An 18,244-nucleotide genomic window follows, 5' to 3' on the forward strand; every position below is an offset into this window, starting at 1 on the left:
GATAACAGGAAAGGCAGTGAACAGTTGCTCGGCTGGTGACCAGTCTTGATTTTGGACAGCGAAGTATTGATGTGGTTGGACCATCTCTCCTATACTATTACGCTGCTACTCCCGTTCCTCCTCCTGTACTATCTACTTGTGCATTTATAGTTGTTTACTTTCTTACTGTCACTTGTCCCTTCTTATGGTATTCACTGCACCCCTGCAGATTTAAGCTTTCCAAAGCCTTTACTGGTTTTCTAGCTTATGTTTAAAATTTTTTTTTTAACATTTTATTTATTTTTGAGACAGGGAGAGACAGAGCATGAACAGGGGAGGGTCAGAGAGAGGGAGACACAGAATCTGAAACAGGTTCCAGGCTCTGAGCTGTCAGCACAGAGCCCGACGCGGGGCTTGAACTCACGGCCCGCAAAATCATGACCTAAGCCAAAGTTGGCCGCTTAACCGACTGAGCCACCCAGGCGCCCCTCTAGCTTATGTTTAAAACCTGATATTCTGGGGGCACCTGGGTGGGTCAGTTGGTTAAGCGTCTGACGTTAGCTCAGGTCATGATCTCACGGTTTGTGGGTTCAAGCCCCACATCAGGCTCTGTGGTGACAGCTCAGTTTCGGATTCTGTGTCTCCCTCTCTCTCTGCCCCTCCCCTGCTCATGCTCTGTCTCTCTCTCTCTCTCTTTCTCTCTCAAAAATAAATAAAACATTTTTAAAAGTTTAAAAAATAAAATGAAATAAAATAAAATAAAATAAATAAAATAAAATAAAATAAAATCTGATATTCTGGCTCTCCTAAAAGTGGGGGAAATAAAGCAAATTAAAAGTGTATCTAAAATAAAAAGAAACAGGCTATGAATGAGTATTGAGAACCCCCTGACAAAGACTCTCTCCTTGACCAAACTTCAGTCAGACTCCTCTGAGCCCCTGACCTTGGCCTCCCATCCTGTCTGTGGCCTGCCCAGCCTAGTTTTAGCAAGAATCCTGCTATGTCCATTCAGAGACAACCCCTGTCCTTGATATCTGAACAAGTTCTTCATCCTCGACCTTTGGTATCTCAGTCCTTGGCCTGTCATTAGCAAGAATCCTACTAGGTCAGTTTAGCCAAGAATCCCCCTAACCATGATGTCTCCTCTGAGTCATTTTCTGGCACTGACCCTCACTCTGCTCCTTAGCTATAAATCCCCCATCTGTCCTTACTGTATTTGGAGGAGCCCAATCTTTCTCTCCTTCTGCAACAATACTGAATAAAGTCTTCCTTACTATTTCAGTAAGTGCCCAAATAATTTTTTCTTCTAACAGTATGAGACCTTTGGAGTGAGCTCTAAGATACTTATTTTTGCTGTGTGGTAGCCTTAGGTTTTTACCTGTTAAACACAGAGGACAATGGTATCTAGAACTTCCAGAGAGAAGACGGGTTTTCATCTGCCCCAAGTAGAAAAAAAGTTTTAGTCACTGTCCTGCCACATGTGGCCTAATGGGACCTGAGCTCACACAGCACCCACAGAGCATCATGTCTGTCTGTGGCTCGAGAGTTCACAGATATCAGAGCGAGGGCCATTCACAAAGGACTCACAGCAGCTAAGACCACTGGAAGGGCTGTACGTCCCTGGAGGGGAGGCAGTGGGATGGGTGGTCCCTCCCTCACCAAAGGACAAGCGAAGTCAAAGGTCACTCAAAAGTTCTTTTCAGCTCAGGGCCTTACCTAGAAAGGCCTGTTAGAAGCATGAAAAGCAATACTTTCACCCAAACACACATGTGTGCGCAGAGGAAACAGTGAAGGGATGAGTAATAGGAAAGGAAAGAGAAGGCAGGGAGAACCAAGAATTCAGAAAAACAAGTAAAAAAGAGCATTCAAGTTAGAGGCAGGAAAAGGTACCAAAGAAAAATGGCAATTTTCCTTTCCAAAAGGAAAAAGGACATAGCTGACTGGAAGTGAGGCCCTGAGCAAGTCTCTGACTCTCTCTGGGTCGCAGTTTGATCCTCTGTAAACCAAGTGACCTCCGACAGCTCTTGCATTAGTCCAGGGTTTTATGTGGAAATACTAACCCTGTCACAGAAAAAAAAATAATAATAATAATGATTAATATCCAAATATCCACTGAGCACTCAGCCAAAATTTTCTGAGCTGCGTTCGAAGGCAGAGAACTGTCTCCAGGGATTAAAGGACCTCAATTATCTCCCTTTAGGAGAATTTTCACAGGGACGACTGCTAAGTAAGAAAGACATGGAGCAAAAGAAAAGCAGGGGAGAGTCGAGCCTTGAAAGTTTCCCTGGAATAAAAGTGGCCAAGTGAGGCGTGTGGTTCTTGGTACCCGCCCACCAAGCCCTGTGATCCTTAGTCCAGGAGATGCTCTCCGATGTGCGGAAGCAGGCAGGGTGCCTAGAACCTGGTGGGTACTTAACATACTGCAGCTGCTACCACTGTTATTATTACTAATGTTTCTGCTCTTACAGACAGAACATCTACCAGTTACAGGCACCGGGCCAGACATTTCTGTTTATCAATACGAATCACGTGGGTGGATTAATAAGCTAACTCATGGGGTTGGCAAACCCTGACCCACGGGCCAAACTGGCCTGCTGCCTGTCTTTGTAAATAAAATTTTATTGGAACTCACACACACACCCCCACTGATACTCAGCATGAGAATCACATGGTGAAATTACTAAAAACAAATGTGCCCAGCTGCCACGTCCAGAAATTGCCGCAAAAGAAACCACTAACAAGAGCAGGGTCCTTAGCTGGCTGTGCATCAGAATCAAAAGGAGCTTTTTAAAAGCTCAGATTTGGCTTTCGGCTAGATATCCTGAATTAGAATCTCAAGATGAAGTTTAAGAAAATGTATTTTTTAATCAAGCATCTCAAGGGTTCTGAGGCAACCAGACTAGCATTTGGGAACAACTGATCTAGAAGTTCTAGTAATCATTTTAGACCTGAATAACAGGTCTAACAGCTAGACCAAACATGTTTGGGTGTCCCTGTCAGGCCTATGGATTAAACAAAGAAAGAAAGGAAAGGAAAAGAAAAGAAAAGAAAAGAAAAGAGAAAAGAAAAGAAAAGAAAAGAAAAGAAAAGAAAAGAAAAGAAAGAGTAAAGGAGAGAAAAAATAAAAGTAGAGGAAGGAGAAGTAATAAAAAGTATGGCTAATGGGAGTGGTGAAGTGACCCCAGTACTGTTTGGTGATGCCAATGTCATAGGCTGCTGACCTTGACCCAGGCCAGACAAGTCAGCCACAACAAACAAGGGATGTGGAAAGTAGCAGTGAGGAAGGACCGGGATCAGGATGGAATGGGGCTGTGCTAGGCAAGGCACTGCTCATCAGAGGCTAAGAGGTCGGAGATATTTCTTCCCTGGATACTATAGCTAAGAGAACACAAAGAATGAAAAATTACATGAGATGTAAGTAAGGAATCCTCATCATGATCAGCCAGTGAGGAAGTGGGTAAACTCCACAAGGTTATCAAATGCATTCAACTCAACTTTTCAAGTTTCCAAGAAACATTCAAATAGAAAAGGTAAACCATTTCTTAAACCTGAGGTAACAGACAATGGGGTCAAGGGCTCCCAACTGAGGAATGGTAGCCCAAACAAGGAGGAATCCATGCCGGATAAACAGTACTGCCAGAGCAGAGACAGGAGGAGTGAGCTTCCGAACCAGCCCAGCCCAGCCCAAGGCCCACTAGAGTCTTGCTTATAGCTACTCCAGGAACAGTCAAAATTCCTACTTCTGAACTGACTAAAGCCAAACAGCAGTACTTCAAAATGCTCCAGCAGACGCAGGTGAAGGAACAAAGTAACCAACCTTAAATTTCACCACAGTGTTTGTTATGTGGCATAAGAATTTTCTGTTGTGTCAACAGAATAAATTTCGTTTTCTAATAAATGGTGTAATCCTCACCTTAATCAAATTACTAAGATCAAGGATAGTTTTTCAGTCAACCCATTGCAAAGCATATTATAAAACAGAAGTCTGGATGGTGGATATACTAAAATCTGTTGGATGCTTTCTAGTTCTTTTCCCAATGATGGCAAAAACGTTTGCTGAAAAGTAGATTGGTAAGTCCGTACACAGGACCACTCCTGAGCTCTACACATCCTGATGGGCTTTCCTCTCCCTTGTTACTTTACCTTCTCTTGTTCAGCATGCAATACTCTTGCCTGTGTGTTTTCTGTGGCTGTCTGAAGCGAGTTGTTCCTCTTCTCCATCATCAGGTTACTCTGCTCAACATACCTATGAAATAGGGGAAAAGACATTTATCGAGCACCGAATGTATACCGGGCACAATCAGTGCTCACAACATTGCTCTACACTTCAAAAAACAATCTGAAAGCACTTTTGTTTTCCTTAGATCTGCAGTAATCAAGTTTGGAGGTAAGAACCGGGGCTGGAGGTATTGCCTTGCATAATGAAGAGAAGAGGAATTGGAAGCATGTATGGTGAGGGGGAATGAAAGAGAAAAGAGGAAGGAAGAAAAGAAAGCCCTTATCCCTCCCAAATCCCCCCACAAGTGGGAATCAAAAGACCCTAGAAAAGAGAAATATGGAAGAATGATTCTTTAAGTGAAATGCTATATGCTGTGACATGTTCCCCTGACCAGCCCCCTAATATCTTCAGAAGGATCTAGAAAAATTACACAATGTTTGGGCTTTATATGGAAATCAGTGAAGTTCTCATTGATGAAATAGAGTCAGCCCACACAAAAGAGAGAAGAGTTGACAGTATTCCTAAGGGTTTTCTACGTATTAACACCACTTTTACAGATGAGAAAACTATGGCCAAGAGGAATAAATAAATACACAAAGCCACGCAACAAAAGAGCAGAGCTTGGATTCAAACACAGGTTTGCCTTATATCACAGCCTACTGTGCTCTTTCTACCAAGATGCCTCTCAGAAAACAAACAGTAATTCACATGACAGGCAGGAAACAAATAGCAGAAGTACACATAAACTACACTAAACAAACATGCTTATCTAACTTGGGCATTTACAAATGAAACCCTCTGTCCATCCTAGCCAGTGCCCCGTACCTGTCATTACCTCTGATTTCGTTCAATTAGTTCACTAATCTTGTCATTCTGTTCTTCTATGCGACTACTCTTTTCGAGGATCTCTTGTTTCAATCTTTCATTTTCCTAAATTCAAAATATATGATGTATAACTTGAGCTTTTAAGAGAAAAGTGCCAGAAATATAAGGGAATCAGCTTGAACTGACAGGTAACACTGTTATAAAATTTGAGATTAAAAAACTAGAACTTATGTCCATACAGATATAATATTTAAAACATCAAACCACACCTGATGAATACAAATCACTATGCCCAATAGATTAAACATATACATGGACATAAAATGAAGCAAAATTCCAAACTACAGTCTAAAGAAAAGTTTTCTTGTGACTCTATATTGATGAGGCACTTGGACTCAAATTAGGACATAATGGATTTTCCAGAATTTCCCAACTCAGTGCAGCATTTATCACAAGCTCTCTATCTGTGCTGCAGAGGTTTTAAAGCGTAGTGCATCCTGAAAGAAAAGGGGGCAAGACCCGCAGGCTGTGTTCTCTTCTTGATCCCTCTCACCTGAATAATTCGTTGGATGTTGCCCATAATCATGCTGGTTTCCATTGTAACCGACATGCTGGGAAGCAGCAGGGAATTGCCAGCACTGTGCTTCTGTAACTCTTCAACCTACAAAAGGGGGAAGGACTTTGTGAGAAATTTTTAAATGAACAAATAAAACTTACCCAAGATCTGACCACTTTTTTGAAGAGTTTCTGAGACAATCTTGAACATAAGCTAGTTTTCTTCTGCCACCTGGATTCCAAAATAAAAACTAACCTTCTAGGAAAATAACTACTAACTACTAGGAATACAGGAAACCAAGGAAGAGTTTACCCGTAGTCTTGGTTGCTCCCTATTTGCACCCCCTGTTCATTCCCCTACTTTCAACACAGCCCCAACCCTGACTCAGTCACCTTGGTCATGAGATGATCCATTTTATCAGCCACTTTGCTGACTGCCATTCGAATTTCAGTGTTATGTTGCCGGGCTTCAGTCATGAGAAACGAAGCCATGTCACTGGATCCTAAACAGACATAAGCCAAAAAGAACCTTATGAAACTGGAGCAGAGGAGACTGTATGAGGAAAAACCAATAGCTCTTGCAGCAAAGGAAAGAAAGAAATTAACATCTCAAAAATACTGGGAAATGCTGTAGGCGATTCACACTGTCAGGAGAAGATATAGAGAACACAGAGGAAAAGGGCTCCAAAGCTAATAGTAAGCTATGCTCCTGCAAAATGCATTGAGGGAGACAGTCTGGTCCAAGGGCACAAGGATGCCCACTTTGGTCTGCCATAGCACTAACAGCTCAGATTACTTCTCCACTCATCCAAGTGCATGCCAGGCATCGTACCAGGTACCAGGGATTCAGCAACGAATGAAACCTGGTTCTGCCCTTGGCGAGCTCACAGTCTGGTGGGGAGACTCACATGAAAACAGATTATTACAACAGAGTGTTTTAAGTGCAAGAGATGGACCATGTACAAGGTACAAAAGGAGCACAGAGAAAAGCAAAGATTAACTCTTTGGTGACACATATACGCAGTTCTGTCTGTGGGAGGAGAGAAGGTAGGGATGTTAACAAGCAGGGAACATTTCACAGAGGAGAAGAGATTAGATGGTTTCCCAGATGGAGAAGGGGCAGGGCTCCAGACACAGTAGCATCCATGAAACCCTTACCACTCCGGGACCATAAATTATGTTGTAGGATATGCTGTCTTCTTCTTACCGCTGTCCTAAGACGAGCTGCGGAATAAGAAGGTAGGATAGCATTCCAGCTATTTAGGTTTTAGTTTGTGTTGGTTTTTAAACATAAAATTTACATTTCATTTTCTTTCGTTTTTTAATACAAAATTTACATTTTATTGTTTTATTTTTTATACCAATGAGTTTTTATAGACACTTGTACATGCATGAAAGATACCTGTAAGTTACCCACGTAACTGTTAACAACAGTTTCCCACGGTCAGGGATATTAATGATGGAGAACAGGAAGTTTTTACTTTATACTCTTGTGTTGACTTTTTTATCAGAGCTTATTATTTTCATAATTTAAAAATGGTAACAAAGTAGCTTCCATTTGAGATACTGAATACCCCCAGTCACCATGCTTTCTCACAATTTTCCCCAACATGTTATTCTCTTACAGTTTTCTATAAACTCTACAGAACCACTCTGACAGAGCAATGTAAAAGGGCTAGCAGGAGAAAATGCAAAAACAAAACAGAAAGTGGGCATGACAGGTTTTTTGCGGATGATGGAAACGTTCTAAAATTGGACTGCCGAGAAGGTTGCACAACTCTGTAATTTTACTGAAAAAAATCCTTGATTTATGTGAGAGAGAGAGAGAGAGAGTAGGGGAGGGGTGGAGAGAAAGGGAGACACAGAATCTGAAGCAGGCTCCAGGCTCTGAGCTGTCAGCACAGAGCCCGACGCGGGGCCTGAACCCACAAGCGGTGAGATCATGACCTGAGCCAAAGTCAGGACGTTTAACCCACTGAGCCACCCAGGCACCCCTCTCAAGAAAGCTATTTAAAAAAAAAAAAAAAAAAAAAAAAAAAAAAAAGGAAGAAATCTATTGGAGTGAATATGAAAACGGGCTGGCGGCGGGGGGAAGGGGAGCAGAAGATGAGAAACCATGGGGTCCGCTCCCTACCTTGAAAATGGGGAGACTGAGAGAGCGGTGTGGGGTACAGGGGCCGCGCGGGCTGCAGCTGGGAGGTGACGGCTGACGCGTGGGGATAAGCGTAGGCTTGCATACCTGCATAGGACTGAGAAAATGCCAAGTTATGGCCAGTTTATAAAACATTCACGTCCTTCTTTTCTGCTTAATCTGTCTTTGATGGCATAAAGAGATTAAGCTGGAAGGAGACGCAACCTTGTTAAGGGTGGAGACAGAGTAGATCAAGTTCGGTACTGGGTAGGCACTGCAGCAGGAGAGTTATCTGTGTCATCCAGTGGTGCGTGATCACTAAAGTCCTGCCCAGAAAGTGAGGGAAGTGTGTCTCAGGTCACTCCCCAGTCCTCTGGCAGTATGAATTTAATTAAGTAGGGATTCATCTCCCAGCCACTGGGCCTACTGATGGTCTAAGAAATTTTTAAACTAAAGAAACATGGCTGAGGCTTCACTGGGGTCACAGGACAGGTATTCATTGAGATTTCAAAGTAAATCCACCAGTCTCCAAAGGATGACTCTTCCCTGCTAGATTCTGATGCTCTTGTGACCAAGAGCTTTCATTTTCTCCTGAACTGTGGTCCCTTCAACTATAAAATGAAAATAACTCCACTCAGGGTGGTTGTGTAGACTAGACAAAGTGATATATATGTAAAGTTCCTAACAGCTGGTAAGTTAAGTGCCTGGCAGATAGGAAATGCTCAATAAACAGTAGCTTTCATTTAAATGATGATGGTTACTCTTCCTTGAGTTAAGGAAATCCAGTTCATTTCCAGGGATAGATAAACTACCTACCCAGCCATTATTAACAAAAAACAAACAAAAAACTCAGGCTATAGGATAGTAATTGTCCACTTGGCAGTGGGGAGAGGGCAAGTTGGGCCTTTATTTCACTCTTGACATACCCTGTCCCACCAATGGGGCCTAGCTCACCAGCCATCACTCCCACCCTTCCACTATGGATCACCAAGGAAGTGAGGCCCTCTTATTACTGGGGGTATGTTTTATCCACCAAATATGTCAAGGCAGTAAAAAGAATCCACTGTCCTAGCAAATGTCAGCAGAGGAGACAGACTGCTGTCACTGCCTTCTGTGAAACAGAATAAAACTTACTTTAGGAGATCTCTTTTGGAAGATAACTAGAGAAAGAGTCTCCATAACTCCACCCTCAACCTACAACAGTTCTGCTAAGTACAATGCAAAATGTTAGCCTATCAGCTGCTAGATAGAAAAGAACACAGAGGACTTGAATACACCCTTCAAGGAGACATGTGCAAAGGAAAGAAAACAAACACTGACTGGGCCTTTACCATGTGCCAGGCCTTGTACCGGGTGCTTTGCCTGTTCTCACATTTCTGCTTTACGACAAGCTGTAAGGTAGGTGATCCTTTGTCTGGTTTAGAGATAAGATAGTGGCGGTTCAGGAAGGGGGAGACTGATAAATTCTGATGGGGGGAATCGCTACGGTACAATCTGTGCAGGAAGGTGAAAAGACACTTACAAGAACCTAGTAAATTACAGCTTATAACTGATGTGGTTTAAAAACCTTGTTACCTGAAAGGACTGGGCATTTCCAGACACAGCTGAGTGGGAATCGAGAGATGCCACTTGCATTAAGGCAGCAGAGGGTGCCTGGAGTCCAGAAACAGATGGCTGAGGTGCTAAGATAAAGCAAAAAGTTTTCACCATTATCCATCCTGCCCTCCTTGGCAGAAGTCTGGCCTAGAACTTTACATGCTACAACACACTCCGGACTTGACCACTGTCCTCATCTACTCTCCTGAAACCAACTCTACTGGAATCTCAGCAACGGGCTGGCACAAGGAACCTGGGGGTCTCGGGCACATGTGACTCAGACCTATGGTCCCATCCATCAGCTGATGGGAAGTACAGAATTACATGCAGGGGGGTGTCTCCTTAGCTGAGTGCACACTTCCGAAACTGGCAATATCCCACAGCAGGCAGACCGAATCCATCTCCAGGGCTGAAAGCGCCCCACCCAGGGACAAACTGACAAGTTTTACACTCTAATCCGGTTCTCAATACTAAAACAATGCAGCCTAACAATGTAAGGAACAGGGATGATAACTCTGGTGCTGACTTAATTCAAGGCCACAGAGCCAGAGAGGTTCCTTACCTTGTGAGGTCATCTGCGGTAGCACGGGATGTGCTGGCTGGAGAGAGGGCTGCATGGATGGAGTTGCCACCGGCTGTCCAGCTCCTTGCACAGTGTTCACTTCCTGAAACAGGAACAAACATTTTGGTTACTATGTATTGGGTCCTTAAATGAAGACTGAGGCTGATTGTCTACCCTAAACCTGCTTACCCCCAGTGTTTTTAGGCAAAGAAGAGGAAGGAAAGGCAAGAGTTTAGGGTGTGGGCTGTGGGAGATCCCTTCCCCCTATAAATCATACCAAATAATTAAATAGAGTTAATTTCTTCAAACATTCTAAGTTGTTGATATTTTAGGGACTAAAGCAGCTGTAGTGACCGCTCTGCTCTCCAGAATGTATCATTTTCCAAGCGAGCAGTTACCTTAAAATTGACCTAGTGTGTTCCCAGAGAACAGGGTTCTCTTGCAAGGAAACCCGGGGAACAGTATAGCCTCTCCTCTTCTGCCAAATAATCCCCACAGACCTCAAGGTACTCACTTAAAATCAGACAGATTGGGTTCACTGAGTCTCTTTTTAGAGTGTTTTCCCCCATTCTTTCTTTTCATAAAAATCAAAGCAATGTTGGTCTCTACTATAATTCTAAACAAAATTATCTTCTGAACATTTGCCCAATTCATACAAGGAAAAGACAAACTTGGGGCACAAAATATGGTGACTGTGATCTGCTATCTTACAGTTCGAAGGGTGAAATCTCTTTGACATTCTTTTACTTTAGAACTTCCCCTTGTCCCCTCATATTCTCAAAAATGTATTATGCATTTCTGGAAAAGTATGACAGTTTCACATCACTGCAGCTCTAATCCACCTAAATGTCTAACAACAGAATGAAAGGAATTTAAAAAATAGAGCTAACAGAACACTGAGTTGCCTTTGAAGAAAACAATGCTTTATTTATTTATGTTAATTATATTATTTACAGTGAGTACCTATAACAAGAGGCCCCAGAAATCCTATCCTCCTTTAAAACATTAAATCTACTGAGAGCCTGGGGCACCAGGGTGGCTCAGTTGGTTAAGCAACAAACCCTTAATTTCGGCTCAGGTCATGATCTCATAGTTCATGAGTTTGAGCCCCATGTGGGGCTCTGTGCTGACAGCATGGAGCCTGCTTGAGATACTCTCTCTGCCCCTCCTGTGTGCCTTCTTTCTCAAAAATAAAGAAAGAAACTTAAAAAAAAAAAAAAAAAAGAACTCTTAAAAAATTTTGAACTTCAAAACTACTTAGAGCTTTGCCAGGAAGAAATAAAACAAAATGATGAAAAATAAAGCCTATTTTGGAAAATTTTTTCAAGAGCATCACCTTTGCTTTGTTTTATATCAAAGTCAAAGAATCCTAAAAATCAATCTGTTATGTGTTTCAGTTCAACTGAGAGAGGATGATATTATTCAATAAGGACCTGACCAACAGGAAAAGAGCTAAGTTAGAACTAAGCTACTTTCATATCATACACCAAATTCCAGGTGGATAAAAATTTTAGATCAAAATATGAAATAATACTTTTAGAAAACACATGTGATATTTATAATATCTGAAAGTGAGAAAGCTTTCTAAACATAATGTCAAAACATAATGTCAAAGCATAATGTCAAAAGCAAAAGACATAGGGAAAAAACTGATACAATTCATTGCAATAAAATTCTTGAAATTCAGGGGTGCCTGGGTGGCTCAATTGGTGAAGCGTCCGGTCTTGGCCCAGGTCATGATCTCTGCTGTCAGCACAGAGCCCACTTTGGATCCTCCAACCCCCCCCCCCCCACCCCGCCCCGCCTCTGCTCCTTCCCTGCTCACTTTCTCAAAAGCAATAAATAAAAAAATTAAAAAAAATTTTTTTAACTTCAAAACAACCACACCATACACAAAGCCAAAAGACAAAACAGTGCGATCCTCAGCAAAAGGTAATGTCAGTGGGAACACCAACATGTCCGAAGAGAATCTCGACATTCAATCAACCAATATGAATTGAGCATCTTTCATGGTTTGGGCATCATGCTGCCTCAAGCATGGTTTTTACTGACAATAGAGATTCTAGAAGAAGGCTAAACTGACTACTTAAAACTTGCCTGTTCTTGTGGCAGATGTATGAGATTGCTTCCATTTCTGAGGGGAAGTACTAATCACAGTGGAAACACATGTACCAATACTAACCTGCATCGTTTTGAATATAAGCTCTCCACAGGATTCTGGGTTACAGGCAGAAAAAGTCATAATTTTAACCAAAAGGACACAAGGTAGAAATATTAGCACTATTCATTCTAACAGAGACAGGGGGTCATACCTCAATTTCTGAATCATTGGAATCCAGCTGTGGTGGAAGGATGGGCAGCATGGGCTGGCCCATTTTAGCCATCCGAGAGATCAACTTAGCTTTGACTGTATCAGGATTCTAAAAAGAGAAGAGAGTCACAAAAATCACTATAATCAAGGCTCACTACTTTAGTCCTATGTCTTTGGCTCTTAACTCAAATCCTTCAGTAAGCCCCCCTGCCATGTTGATTTGAAACTATTCCTTCTACAAAATAAGAATTAAATATTTCTTGCCAAAGAAAGCACACACGGGTCACAATTAATAATAGCAGTAAAAAATAATTCCCTGTATGTTGGAATGAACACAGGGGTTCCACATGTATTACCTTATTTCAATCAAGTCTCCCACCAGGTGTAATTCTTCTCATTTTACAGGTGAAAAACTATATACAGATCAAGGGAAAGAGGCATTGTAGATGACAGTACCCTCTGAAAACCCTGGGAGAAATTCAGCAAATAGATGTTCAGAAAAGATTTGGGGAAAGAAGGAAACAGGAGCTCTTTGTTCCAAATTCAGGTTCATATAACTCTGACTTGGCATTGACTACACACTAGTCCCTGTGCTAGAAGCCTCTATATCTGTTCAAGTGCAGCCTTCAGAGTGGAGAGTACATACCCTGAGGGTATATATGATGATCTATTGGGCATAAAAAGAAATGACCATAACCTCTATTTTTGGATTATTTTAAGCGGTTATAAACATAAGATATTAAACTTATTTATTACAGGGATGGACAGTACTTTATACAATTTGTAAACAGATATATATTGGGTGCATGTTCTCATTTTTTTAACTGATCAGAGGGACATAATCAAAGAAAGCCGGGCCCGTCAAAAGAGGACTAGATATACCATATCCACACAGTGGCATAGCCCGATCTAGAGATTAAAAAAAGAACGAGGAAGCTTTCGGTATGCTAACACGGAAAGATACTGTTACATATACCATAATGTAAAAAGCATGAAGGACAACACATATACTATGCCATTTTTTGTGAAAGGATGGAAAAATAGGATATACATTCCTATTTGTTTGCAGCTGCATTAAAAACATTAAAAGAATATATATGAAACTAATAAAAGCAGTTACCTAAAAGGAGAGGGAGATGGGATGGGGTAGATGGGGCTAGGGGCAGGAGTGAATCTTCGCAATGTATATCTTCTTGTATTGTTTTGATCATTATCAAAACATATGAATGTAATCACCTATTCAAAACAAAAAATAAAAACTTAAATGTAAAAAGAAAGAAGAAGATGGTGAGTTTTGCCTCAATTAAAAAAAAAAAGAAAAAACTATTGGGGCGCCTGGGTGGCTCAGTCAGTTGAGTGTCCGACTTCGGCTCAGGTCATGATCTCACAGTTTGTGAGTTCGAGCCCCGCGTCGGGCTCTGTGCTGACAGCTCAGAGCCTGGAGCCTGCTTCGGATTCTGTCTCCTTCATTCTCTGCCCCTCCCCACTTGTGCCCTGTCTCTCTCTCAAAAATAAATAAATGTAAAAAAAAACAACTGTAAAAGACAAAAGAAAATTTTTTAAAAGTTTGAAGACCAAGTGTCTACTGGAAGTTACTGAAGCTTAGAAACAGGTGACAACAATAGCTCTGCCTAGAAAGTACCAGAGAACCCACACTAAATAATTTTCGTGACCGTTTGAAGATCTGAGGTTATCATTGTTTTTCAATTTTCTTAATTCTCTGGCTTCAAGTTTTGGGGTTCTGGAGATCACTCGTTATACATACCATATCAATTATTTGTTTAATAATTCCTGCTTTAGGCTGATTATAAACAAGTAAACCAGGGCCAGAGAGAAATTAATCATCAGTTTCACTCTACGCAATTATCTTGTTTCCCAGCATGGAGGCGAAGGCCCCAGGGCTTTCATCTCATCCTCATGCGGCAAACTCAGATGCCTTCACCGACCAGGCAGGGCAGCAGTCAAGAACAGTGTTCATGCTCCCAAAGGCTTTCAAATCCAAATTCTACTACAACCGTATGCTAGTCTTCTCATCTTGCAGTCAGAGAAACACAGAGGCCCAGTGACTGCCTCAAAGTCAACTAGCTGGTGAATTAGTGCAGGATTCGTCTAAGACAATGAAAGCGTGAAGCCACACATTGTTAGCAGTAATCATGATAATAACAAGAGCTAATGTTAAGTGAACGCTTACAGTATGCCATACACAATGCTAACACCTCCACAGACATTATTTTATTTAAACTTCATAAAAATCTCTTAAGTATAAAGTGAAGGCATACTTTATGTAGGCTCTGAACTTAGTGCTTTACAAACAGATCACAAGAACCCTTTAAAGGAACTATGAGAATTATATCCACTTTAATAATGAAGAAGCTAAGGACCAGAAGTTAGATAATTTTCTCAAGGCCACAAGTTTACCAGAATAAAGATCTGAACACAGGTCTGTCCTTGTAGAAGCCCAAGCTAATTTATACTAATTTCCAAGGAAGGGGAAATTAATAAAATAGTGAACTTTTTTTTTTTTTTTTTTTGTCTATCCTACCCTAGGCACATGAAACCTTTTCAGCAGACTTGGGGTGAGGGAGACAGACTTGCATACTCACTGTATTTACTGTCAGCTGTTCATTGAGGGAGTTAGATTTGATACGAAGAGCCGGCTCCCTGAAAGTAACACACATGCTAAGATAAAAAAAAAAAATCCCAAATCCATAATCTTAAGTCTCAATCATACTGGATAAGCAAACTGTTTTTGAAAACATTTGTCAATTCACTTGCTGTGAAAGAGAATTTTAATCATTCTTCAGTTTGTACAATCTCTGAAAGTTGGTGAAAATGAATAATTTTCCATTCAAATTTTTTTGATTATTTACATTTTTTTCCCCTTGAGTATGTGCTTTATGTTTATGCCTTTGTACCCAATTTTCTTCCATGGTCTGGCAGGTATTCATATACATCTGAGTTAGTGGTTTAAAAGACTGTGAGTATTAATCAAGTCTTTGTCAGAAAAATCTTCAAGCAAATATTTTCCCCACTTCCCTCATCTCATTTTTTCCCAATTATTTAAAATTATTTTAGTTTGCAACTATACCTTATTTCTTAACCCCTCTAAGGATCGCTTCTATGGACAATAAAAAAGCATGATACAACTTCAGGATCTTACCCTGATTTGAAAGGCACCGATGTAGGTGGTGATACAACAGGGTCAGCAGAGAGGCTGTCCGCACCTGGTATGGGAGAAGGGGCGGCGGAATCGCGGGAGCTAACGCTGTGCCCATCAGAGCCAGAATCTCTGGCAAACTTGACCTGGGAAGAGATCAACCACAGGTGGAACAGGCTACAAAAAAGAGATCCTGTCTTCTCTGCCCTCCTTTCTTTTACTTATTCTTCACTACACAAGTCATTACCTGTTCCCTTGTAGCAAATCAGAAAATGTAGATAAGCCAATCATCATCTCCATCATCATCATCATCATCCGTAATCCAACCACGACACAATAACACTGCTAGAGTCTGTGCGGTGTTTCACATCTATGTGTTTGTATATTTTTTACAAAAAAGGGACCACATTGTTTTGAAACCTGCTTTGCTCACTCAGTAATACATTTCCATGTTACTAAATTACCAATCTACAACATCATTTTTAACTACTGAAGAGTATGTCTAACTTCAAGGGTCATACCCATACCTGCTATTATCTACAGGAAAAAGTCTCTAAAAGACTATGGAAACCGAAGTCTTAAATATGTTGCTACAAAATTTATTTCACCAATTCCTAGTTGTTAGACATCCAGTTCATTTCTAATTTCCCTGTCACATCATAAACAATACTTCTATGAATGACTTTTTATCTATATCTTTGCACATAATCTTTCCCAAAGTATAAATTCCCAGAAGTTAAACAGTTGGAGAAAAGGTATGTTCATTTTTAAGGCTTTTGGTATACACCACTACATTTCACACCACAAAGGGTGAACTCCTCTCTCTCTACTCCACAAGTAGTGTGTAATGTTCTCTTGATGCTCATCACACTGGGTATTATCATTCTGTATCAGCCTGGTCAATTTAATAAGCATGTCAATTTGTAATTCATTGATTATTAGTAATATAGAGTATTTTTTTCCTCATGGTTACAAAATGCCAGTCTTAATGGATTCAAATTGGTTTGCTATCTTTTTTTTTTAAATGTTTATTTATTTTTGAGACAGAGTGAGAGAGACACAGAGTGTGAGCGGGGAAGGGACAGAGAGAGAGGGAGACACAGAATCCAAAGCAGACACCAGGCTCCGAGCTGTCAGCACAGAGTCCGACGAAATCACGAACTGTGAGATCATGACCTGGGCCGAAGTCAGACGCTTAACCAAACTAAGCCACATAGGTGCCCTGGTTTGTTATCCAAGACCAATCATGACTTCCTCAAAGTCAAAGGAAAACTCAGAATATAAAAGTTGTGGAAAAGGCAGCTCAAAGCACATCAGTAAAAGAAGGCTGGAATGACTCAGCAGAGATAAAGGTGTTCAATTAGGAAAGTCCTTGAGAAGAAAAGCATATCATTGGTTGCAGCAGAAAGAACAGCCACAGTGAAGATAATCATAATTTTTATTTTCTATATTATATTTTATAGTCACAAACACTAGCACACCTAACAAACACAATGTAAAAGCAAACAAGGTCTTTTTTTTTTTTTTTTGGAGGGGAGCATTAATTTATTTAACCACAATTTGTTACAAATTTTATTGTAGAAATTCTACATATTCACGATAAAAATTTTGGAGAATGTACAAAAGAAAAGTTTCTGAACTCCATTTCCATTCCCCAGAAAAAGTCACTTTTAATCATTTTTTTTAACATTCCAGAAATTTCCTATGAAGATATGGGCAATATACATGTATCTATCTGTATAGATACAGACATACATATATACATGTGTATGACTGTATATATACATTTTTATGTTTGTTCATAAATATTTTATATATTTACATACACATGCATACACGAGATCATACTATCCATACTAATTTGCAACTTGCTTTTTTCACTTAACAACAGATTTTGCATATTCTGTAAGAAATGCATAAAAGTCCACTCCATGAAAAACCGTAACTTACCAGTTGCTTAATGATGGATATTTTATTTCCAGTTTTTACTATTATAAACAACATGGCAGAGAGAGGAAGCTAAGTATCTCTATCTATGTACAGATATCTTTGCATTATTATGTAAACATAGAGACAAAATAAAATTTGTAGCCATGGAAATACTAAGGCAAAAATCACATACATTGGATAGGAACCACTATTTTACAGACAGAGTAAAAAAGTTAGTGTAGAGAACTAACTTGTTCAGTCACTACCTCTTCTAGACTCAACAGAGCACCAGGAAGGACATAAACCTTGGTCTTTAGATTCCAAAGCTGTAGCTCTTTCCAACTATACCATTTCTTTAAAAAATAAAAAATAAAATAAAAAGTCTTTGAACTTGTTTTTCAAACATATTTATTCATTTTACTTAATGGCAAAAAGGACTCATCAAACACAAAACAGCACAATTTCACTCACCCGCCTCATCTCCACCTCATACACCAGGATTGAGTCTGGCGACTGAGTCCATCCGGTTACCCCTTCAGAGCCGGCAGCACAGGCTGGAGGGATGACAAGCAACCGCTTCCCTCCTTTTTTCATGCCCAGCATCCCATCCTCCCAGGCCTTCAGGAATCAGACAAGAGGAAAAGCTTATCAGATACAAGCCTTCTCATAAGACAAAATGAAGTGCTGGGATTAGGATCCTCTCATCCACACTTTCAGATTTGGACCTCTAAAGATCCTAGAGAGAGATCAAGTTCAACTATTCCCCTTGCCAACCCCCCCACCCCCCGCCACCGGTTATAAGAATATCTAGAATACTGCTTCTATTCACTTGTAAAAGCCAGCATATTTGGGGCTAGATGAAATACACTTATCTTAGATAATGAGAGAAACTGGAGGAGAGAATGGTATTAAAAGAGAAATAATTTGCAACTACGTGGATGGAACTAGAGGGTATTATGCTAAGCGAAATTAGTCAGAGA

The 18,244-nt window shown here is 40.6% G+C and overlaps 1 protein-coding gene across 5 annotated transcripts in view; it reads right to left on the bottom strand.

Moving 5' to 3' along the window:
- FKBP15 (FKBP prolyl isomerase family member 15) overlaps positions 1 to 18,244 on the bottom strand; it is a 57,312-nt gene that overhangs the window by 13,111 nt on the left and 25,957 nt on the right. For 3 of the 5 annotated variants that reach the window (XM_042964966.1, XM_042964965.1, XM_042964968.1), the window contains 11 exons: positions 17,736 to 17,882; positions 15,339 to 15,481; positions 14,782 to 14,857; positions 12,180 to 12,287; positions 9,868 to 9,970; positions 9,285 to 9,391; positions 7,713 to 7,827; positions 5,972 to 6,081; positions 5,577 to 5,684; positions 5,034 to 5,128; positions 4,123 to 4,225 (listed from right to left, as the gene is read on the bottom strand). In XM_042964966.1, coding sequence (XP_042820900.1) covers positions 4,123 to 4,225; positions 5,034 to 5,128; positions 5,577 to 5,684; positions 5,972 to 6,081; positions 7,713 to 7,827; positions 9,285 to 9,391; positions 9,868 to 9,970; positions 12,180 to 12,287; positions 14,782 to 14,857; positions 15,339 to 15,481; positions 17,736 to 17,882 — 1,215 coding nt within the window. The remainder of the gene's footprint in view (positions 1 to 4,122; positions 4,226 to 5,033; positions 5,129 to 5,576; positions 5,685 to 5,971; positions 6,082 to 7,712; positions 7,828 to 9,284; positions 9,392 to 9,867; positions 9,971 to 12,179; positions 12,288 to 14,781; positions 14,858 to 15,338; positions 15,482 to 17,735; positions 17,883 to 18,244) is intronic. The other 2 variants (XM_042964967.1, XM_007094300.3) reach the window with 2 other exon arrangements.

Source organism: Panthera tigris, chromosome D4, assembly GCF_018350195.1.
Source record: "Panthera tigris isolate Pti1 chromosome D4, P.tigris_Pti1_mat1.1, whole genome shotgun sequence".
NCBI classification, from domain to species: Eukaryota; Metazoa; Chordata; class Mammalia; order Carnivora; family Felidae; genus Panthera; species Panthera tigris.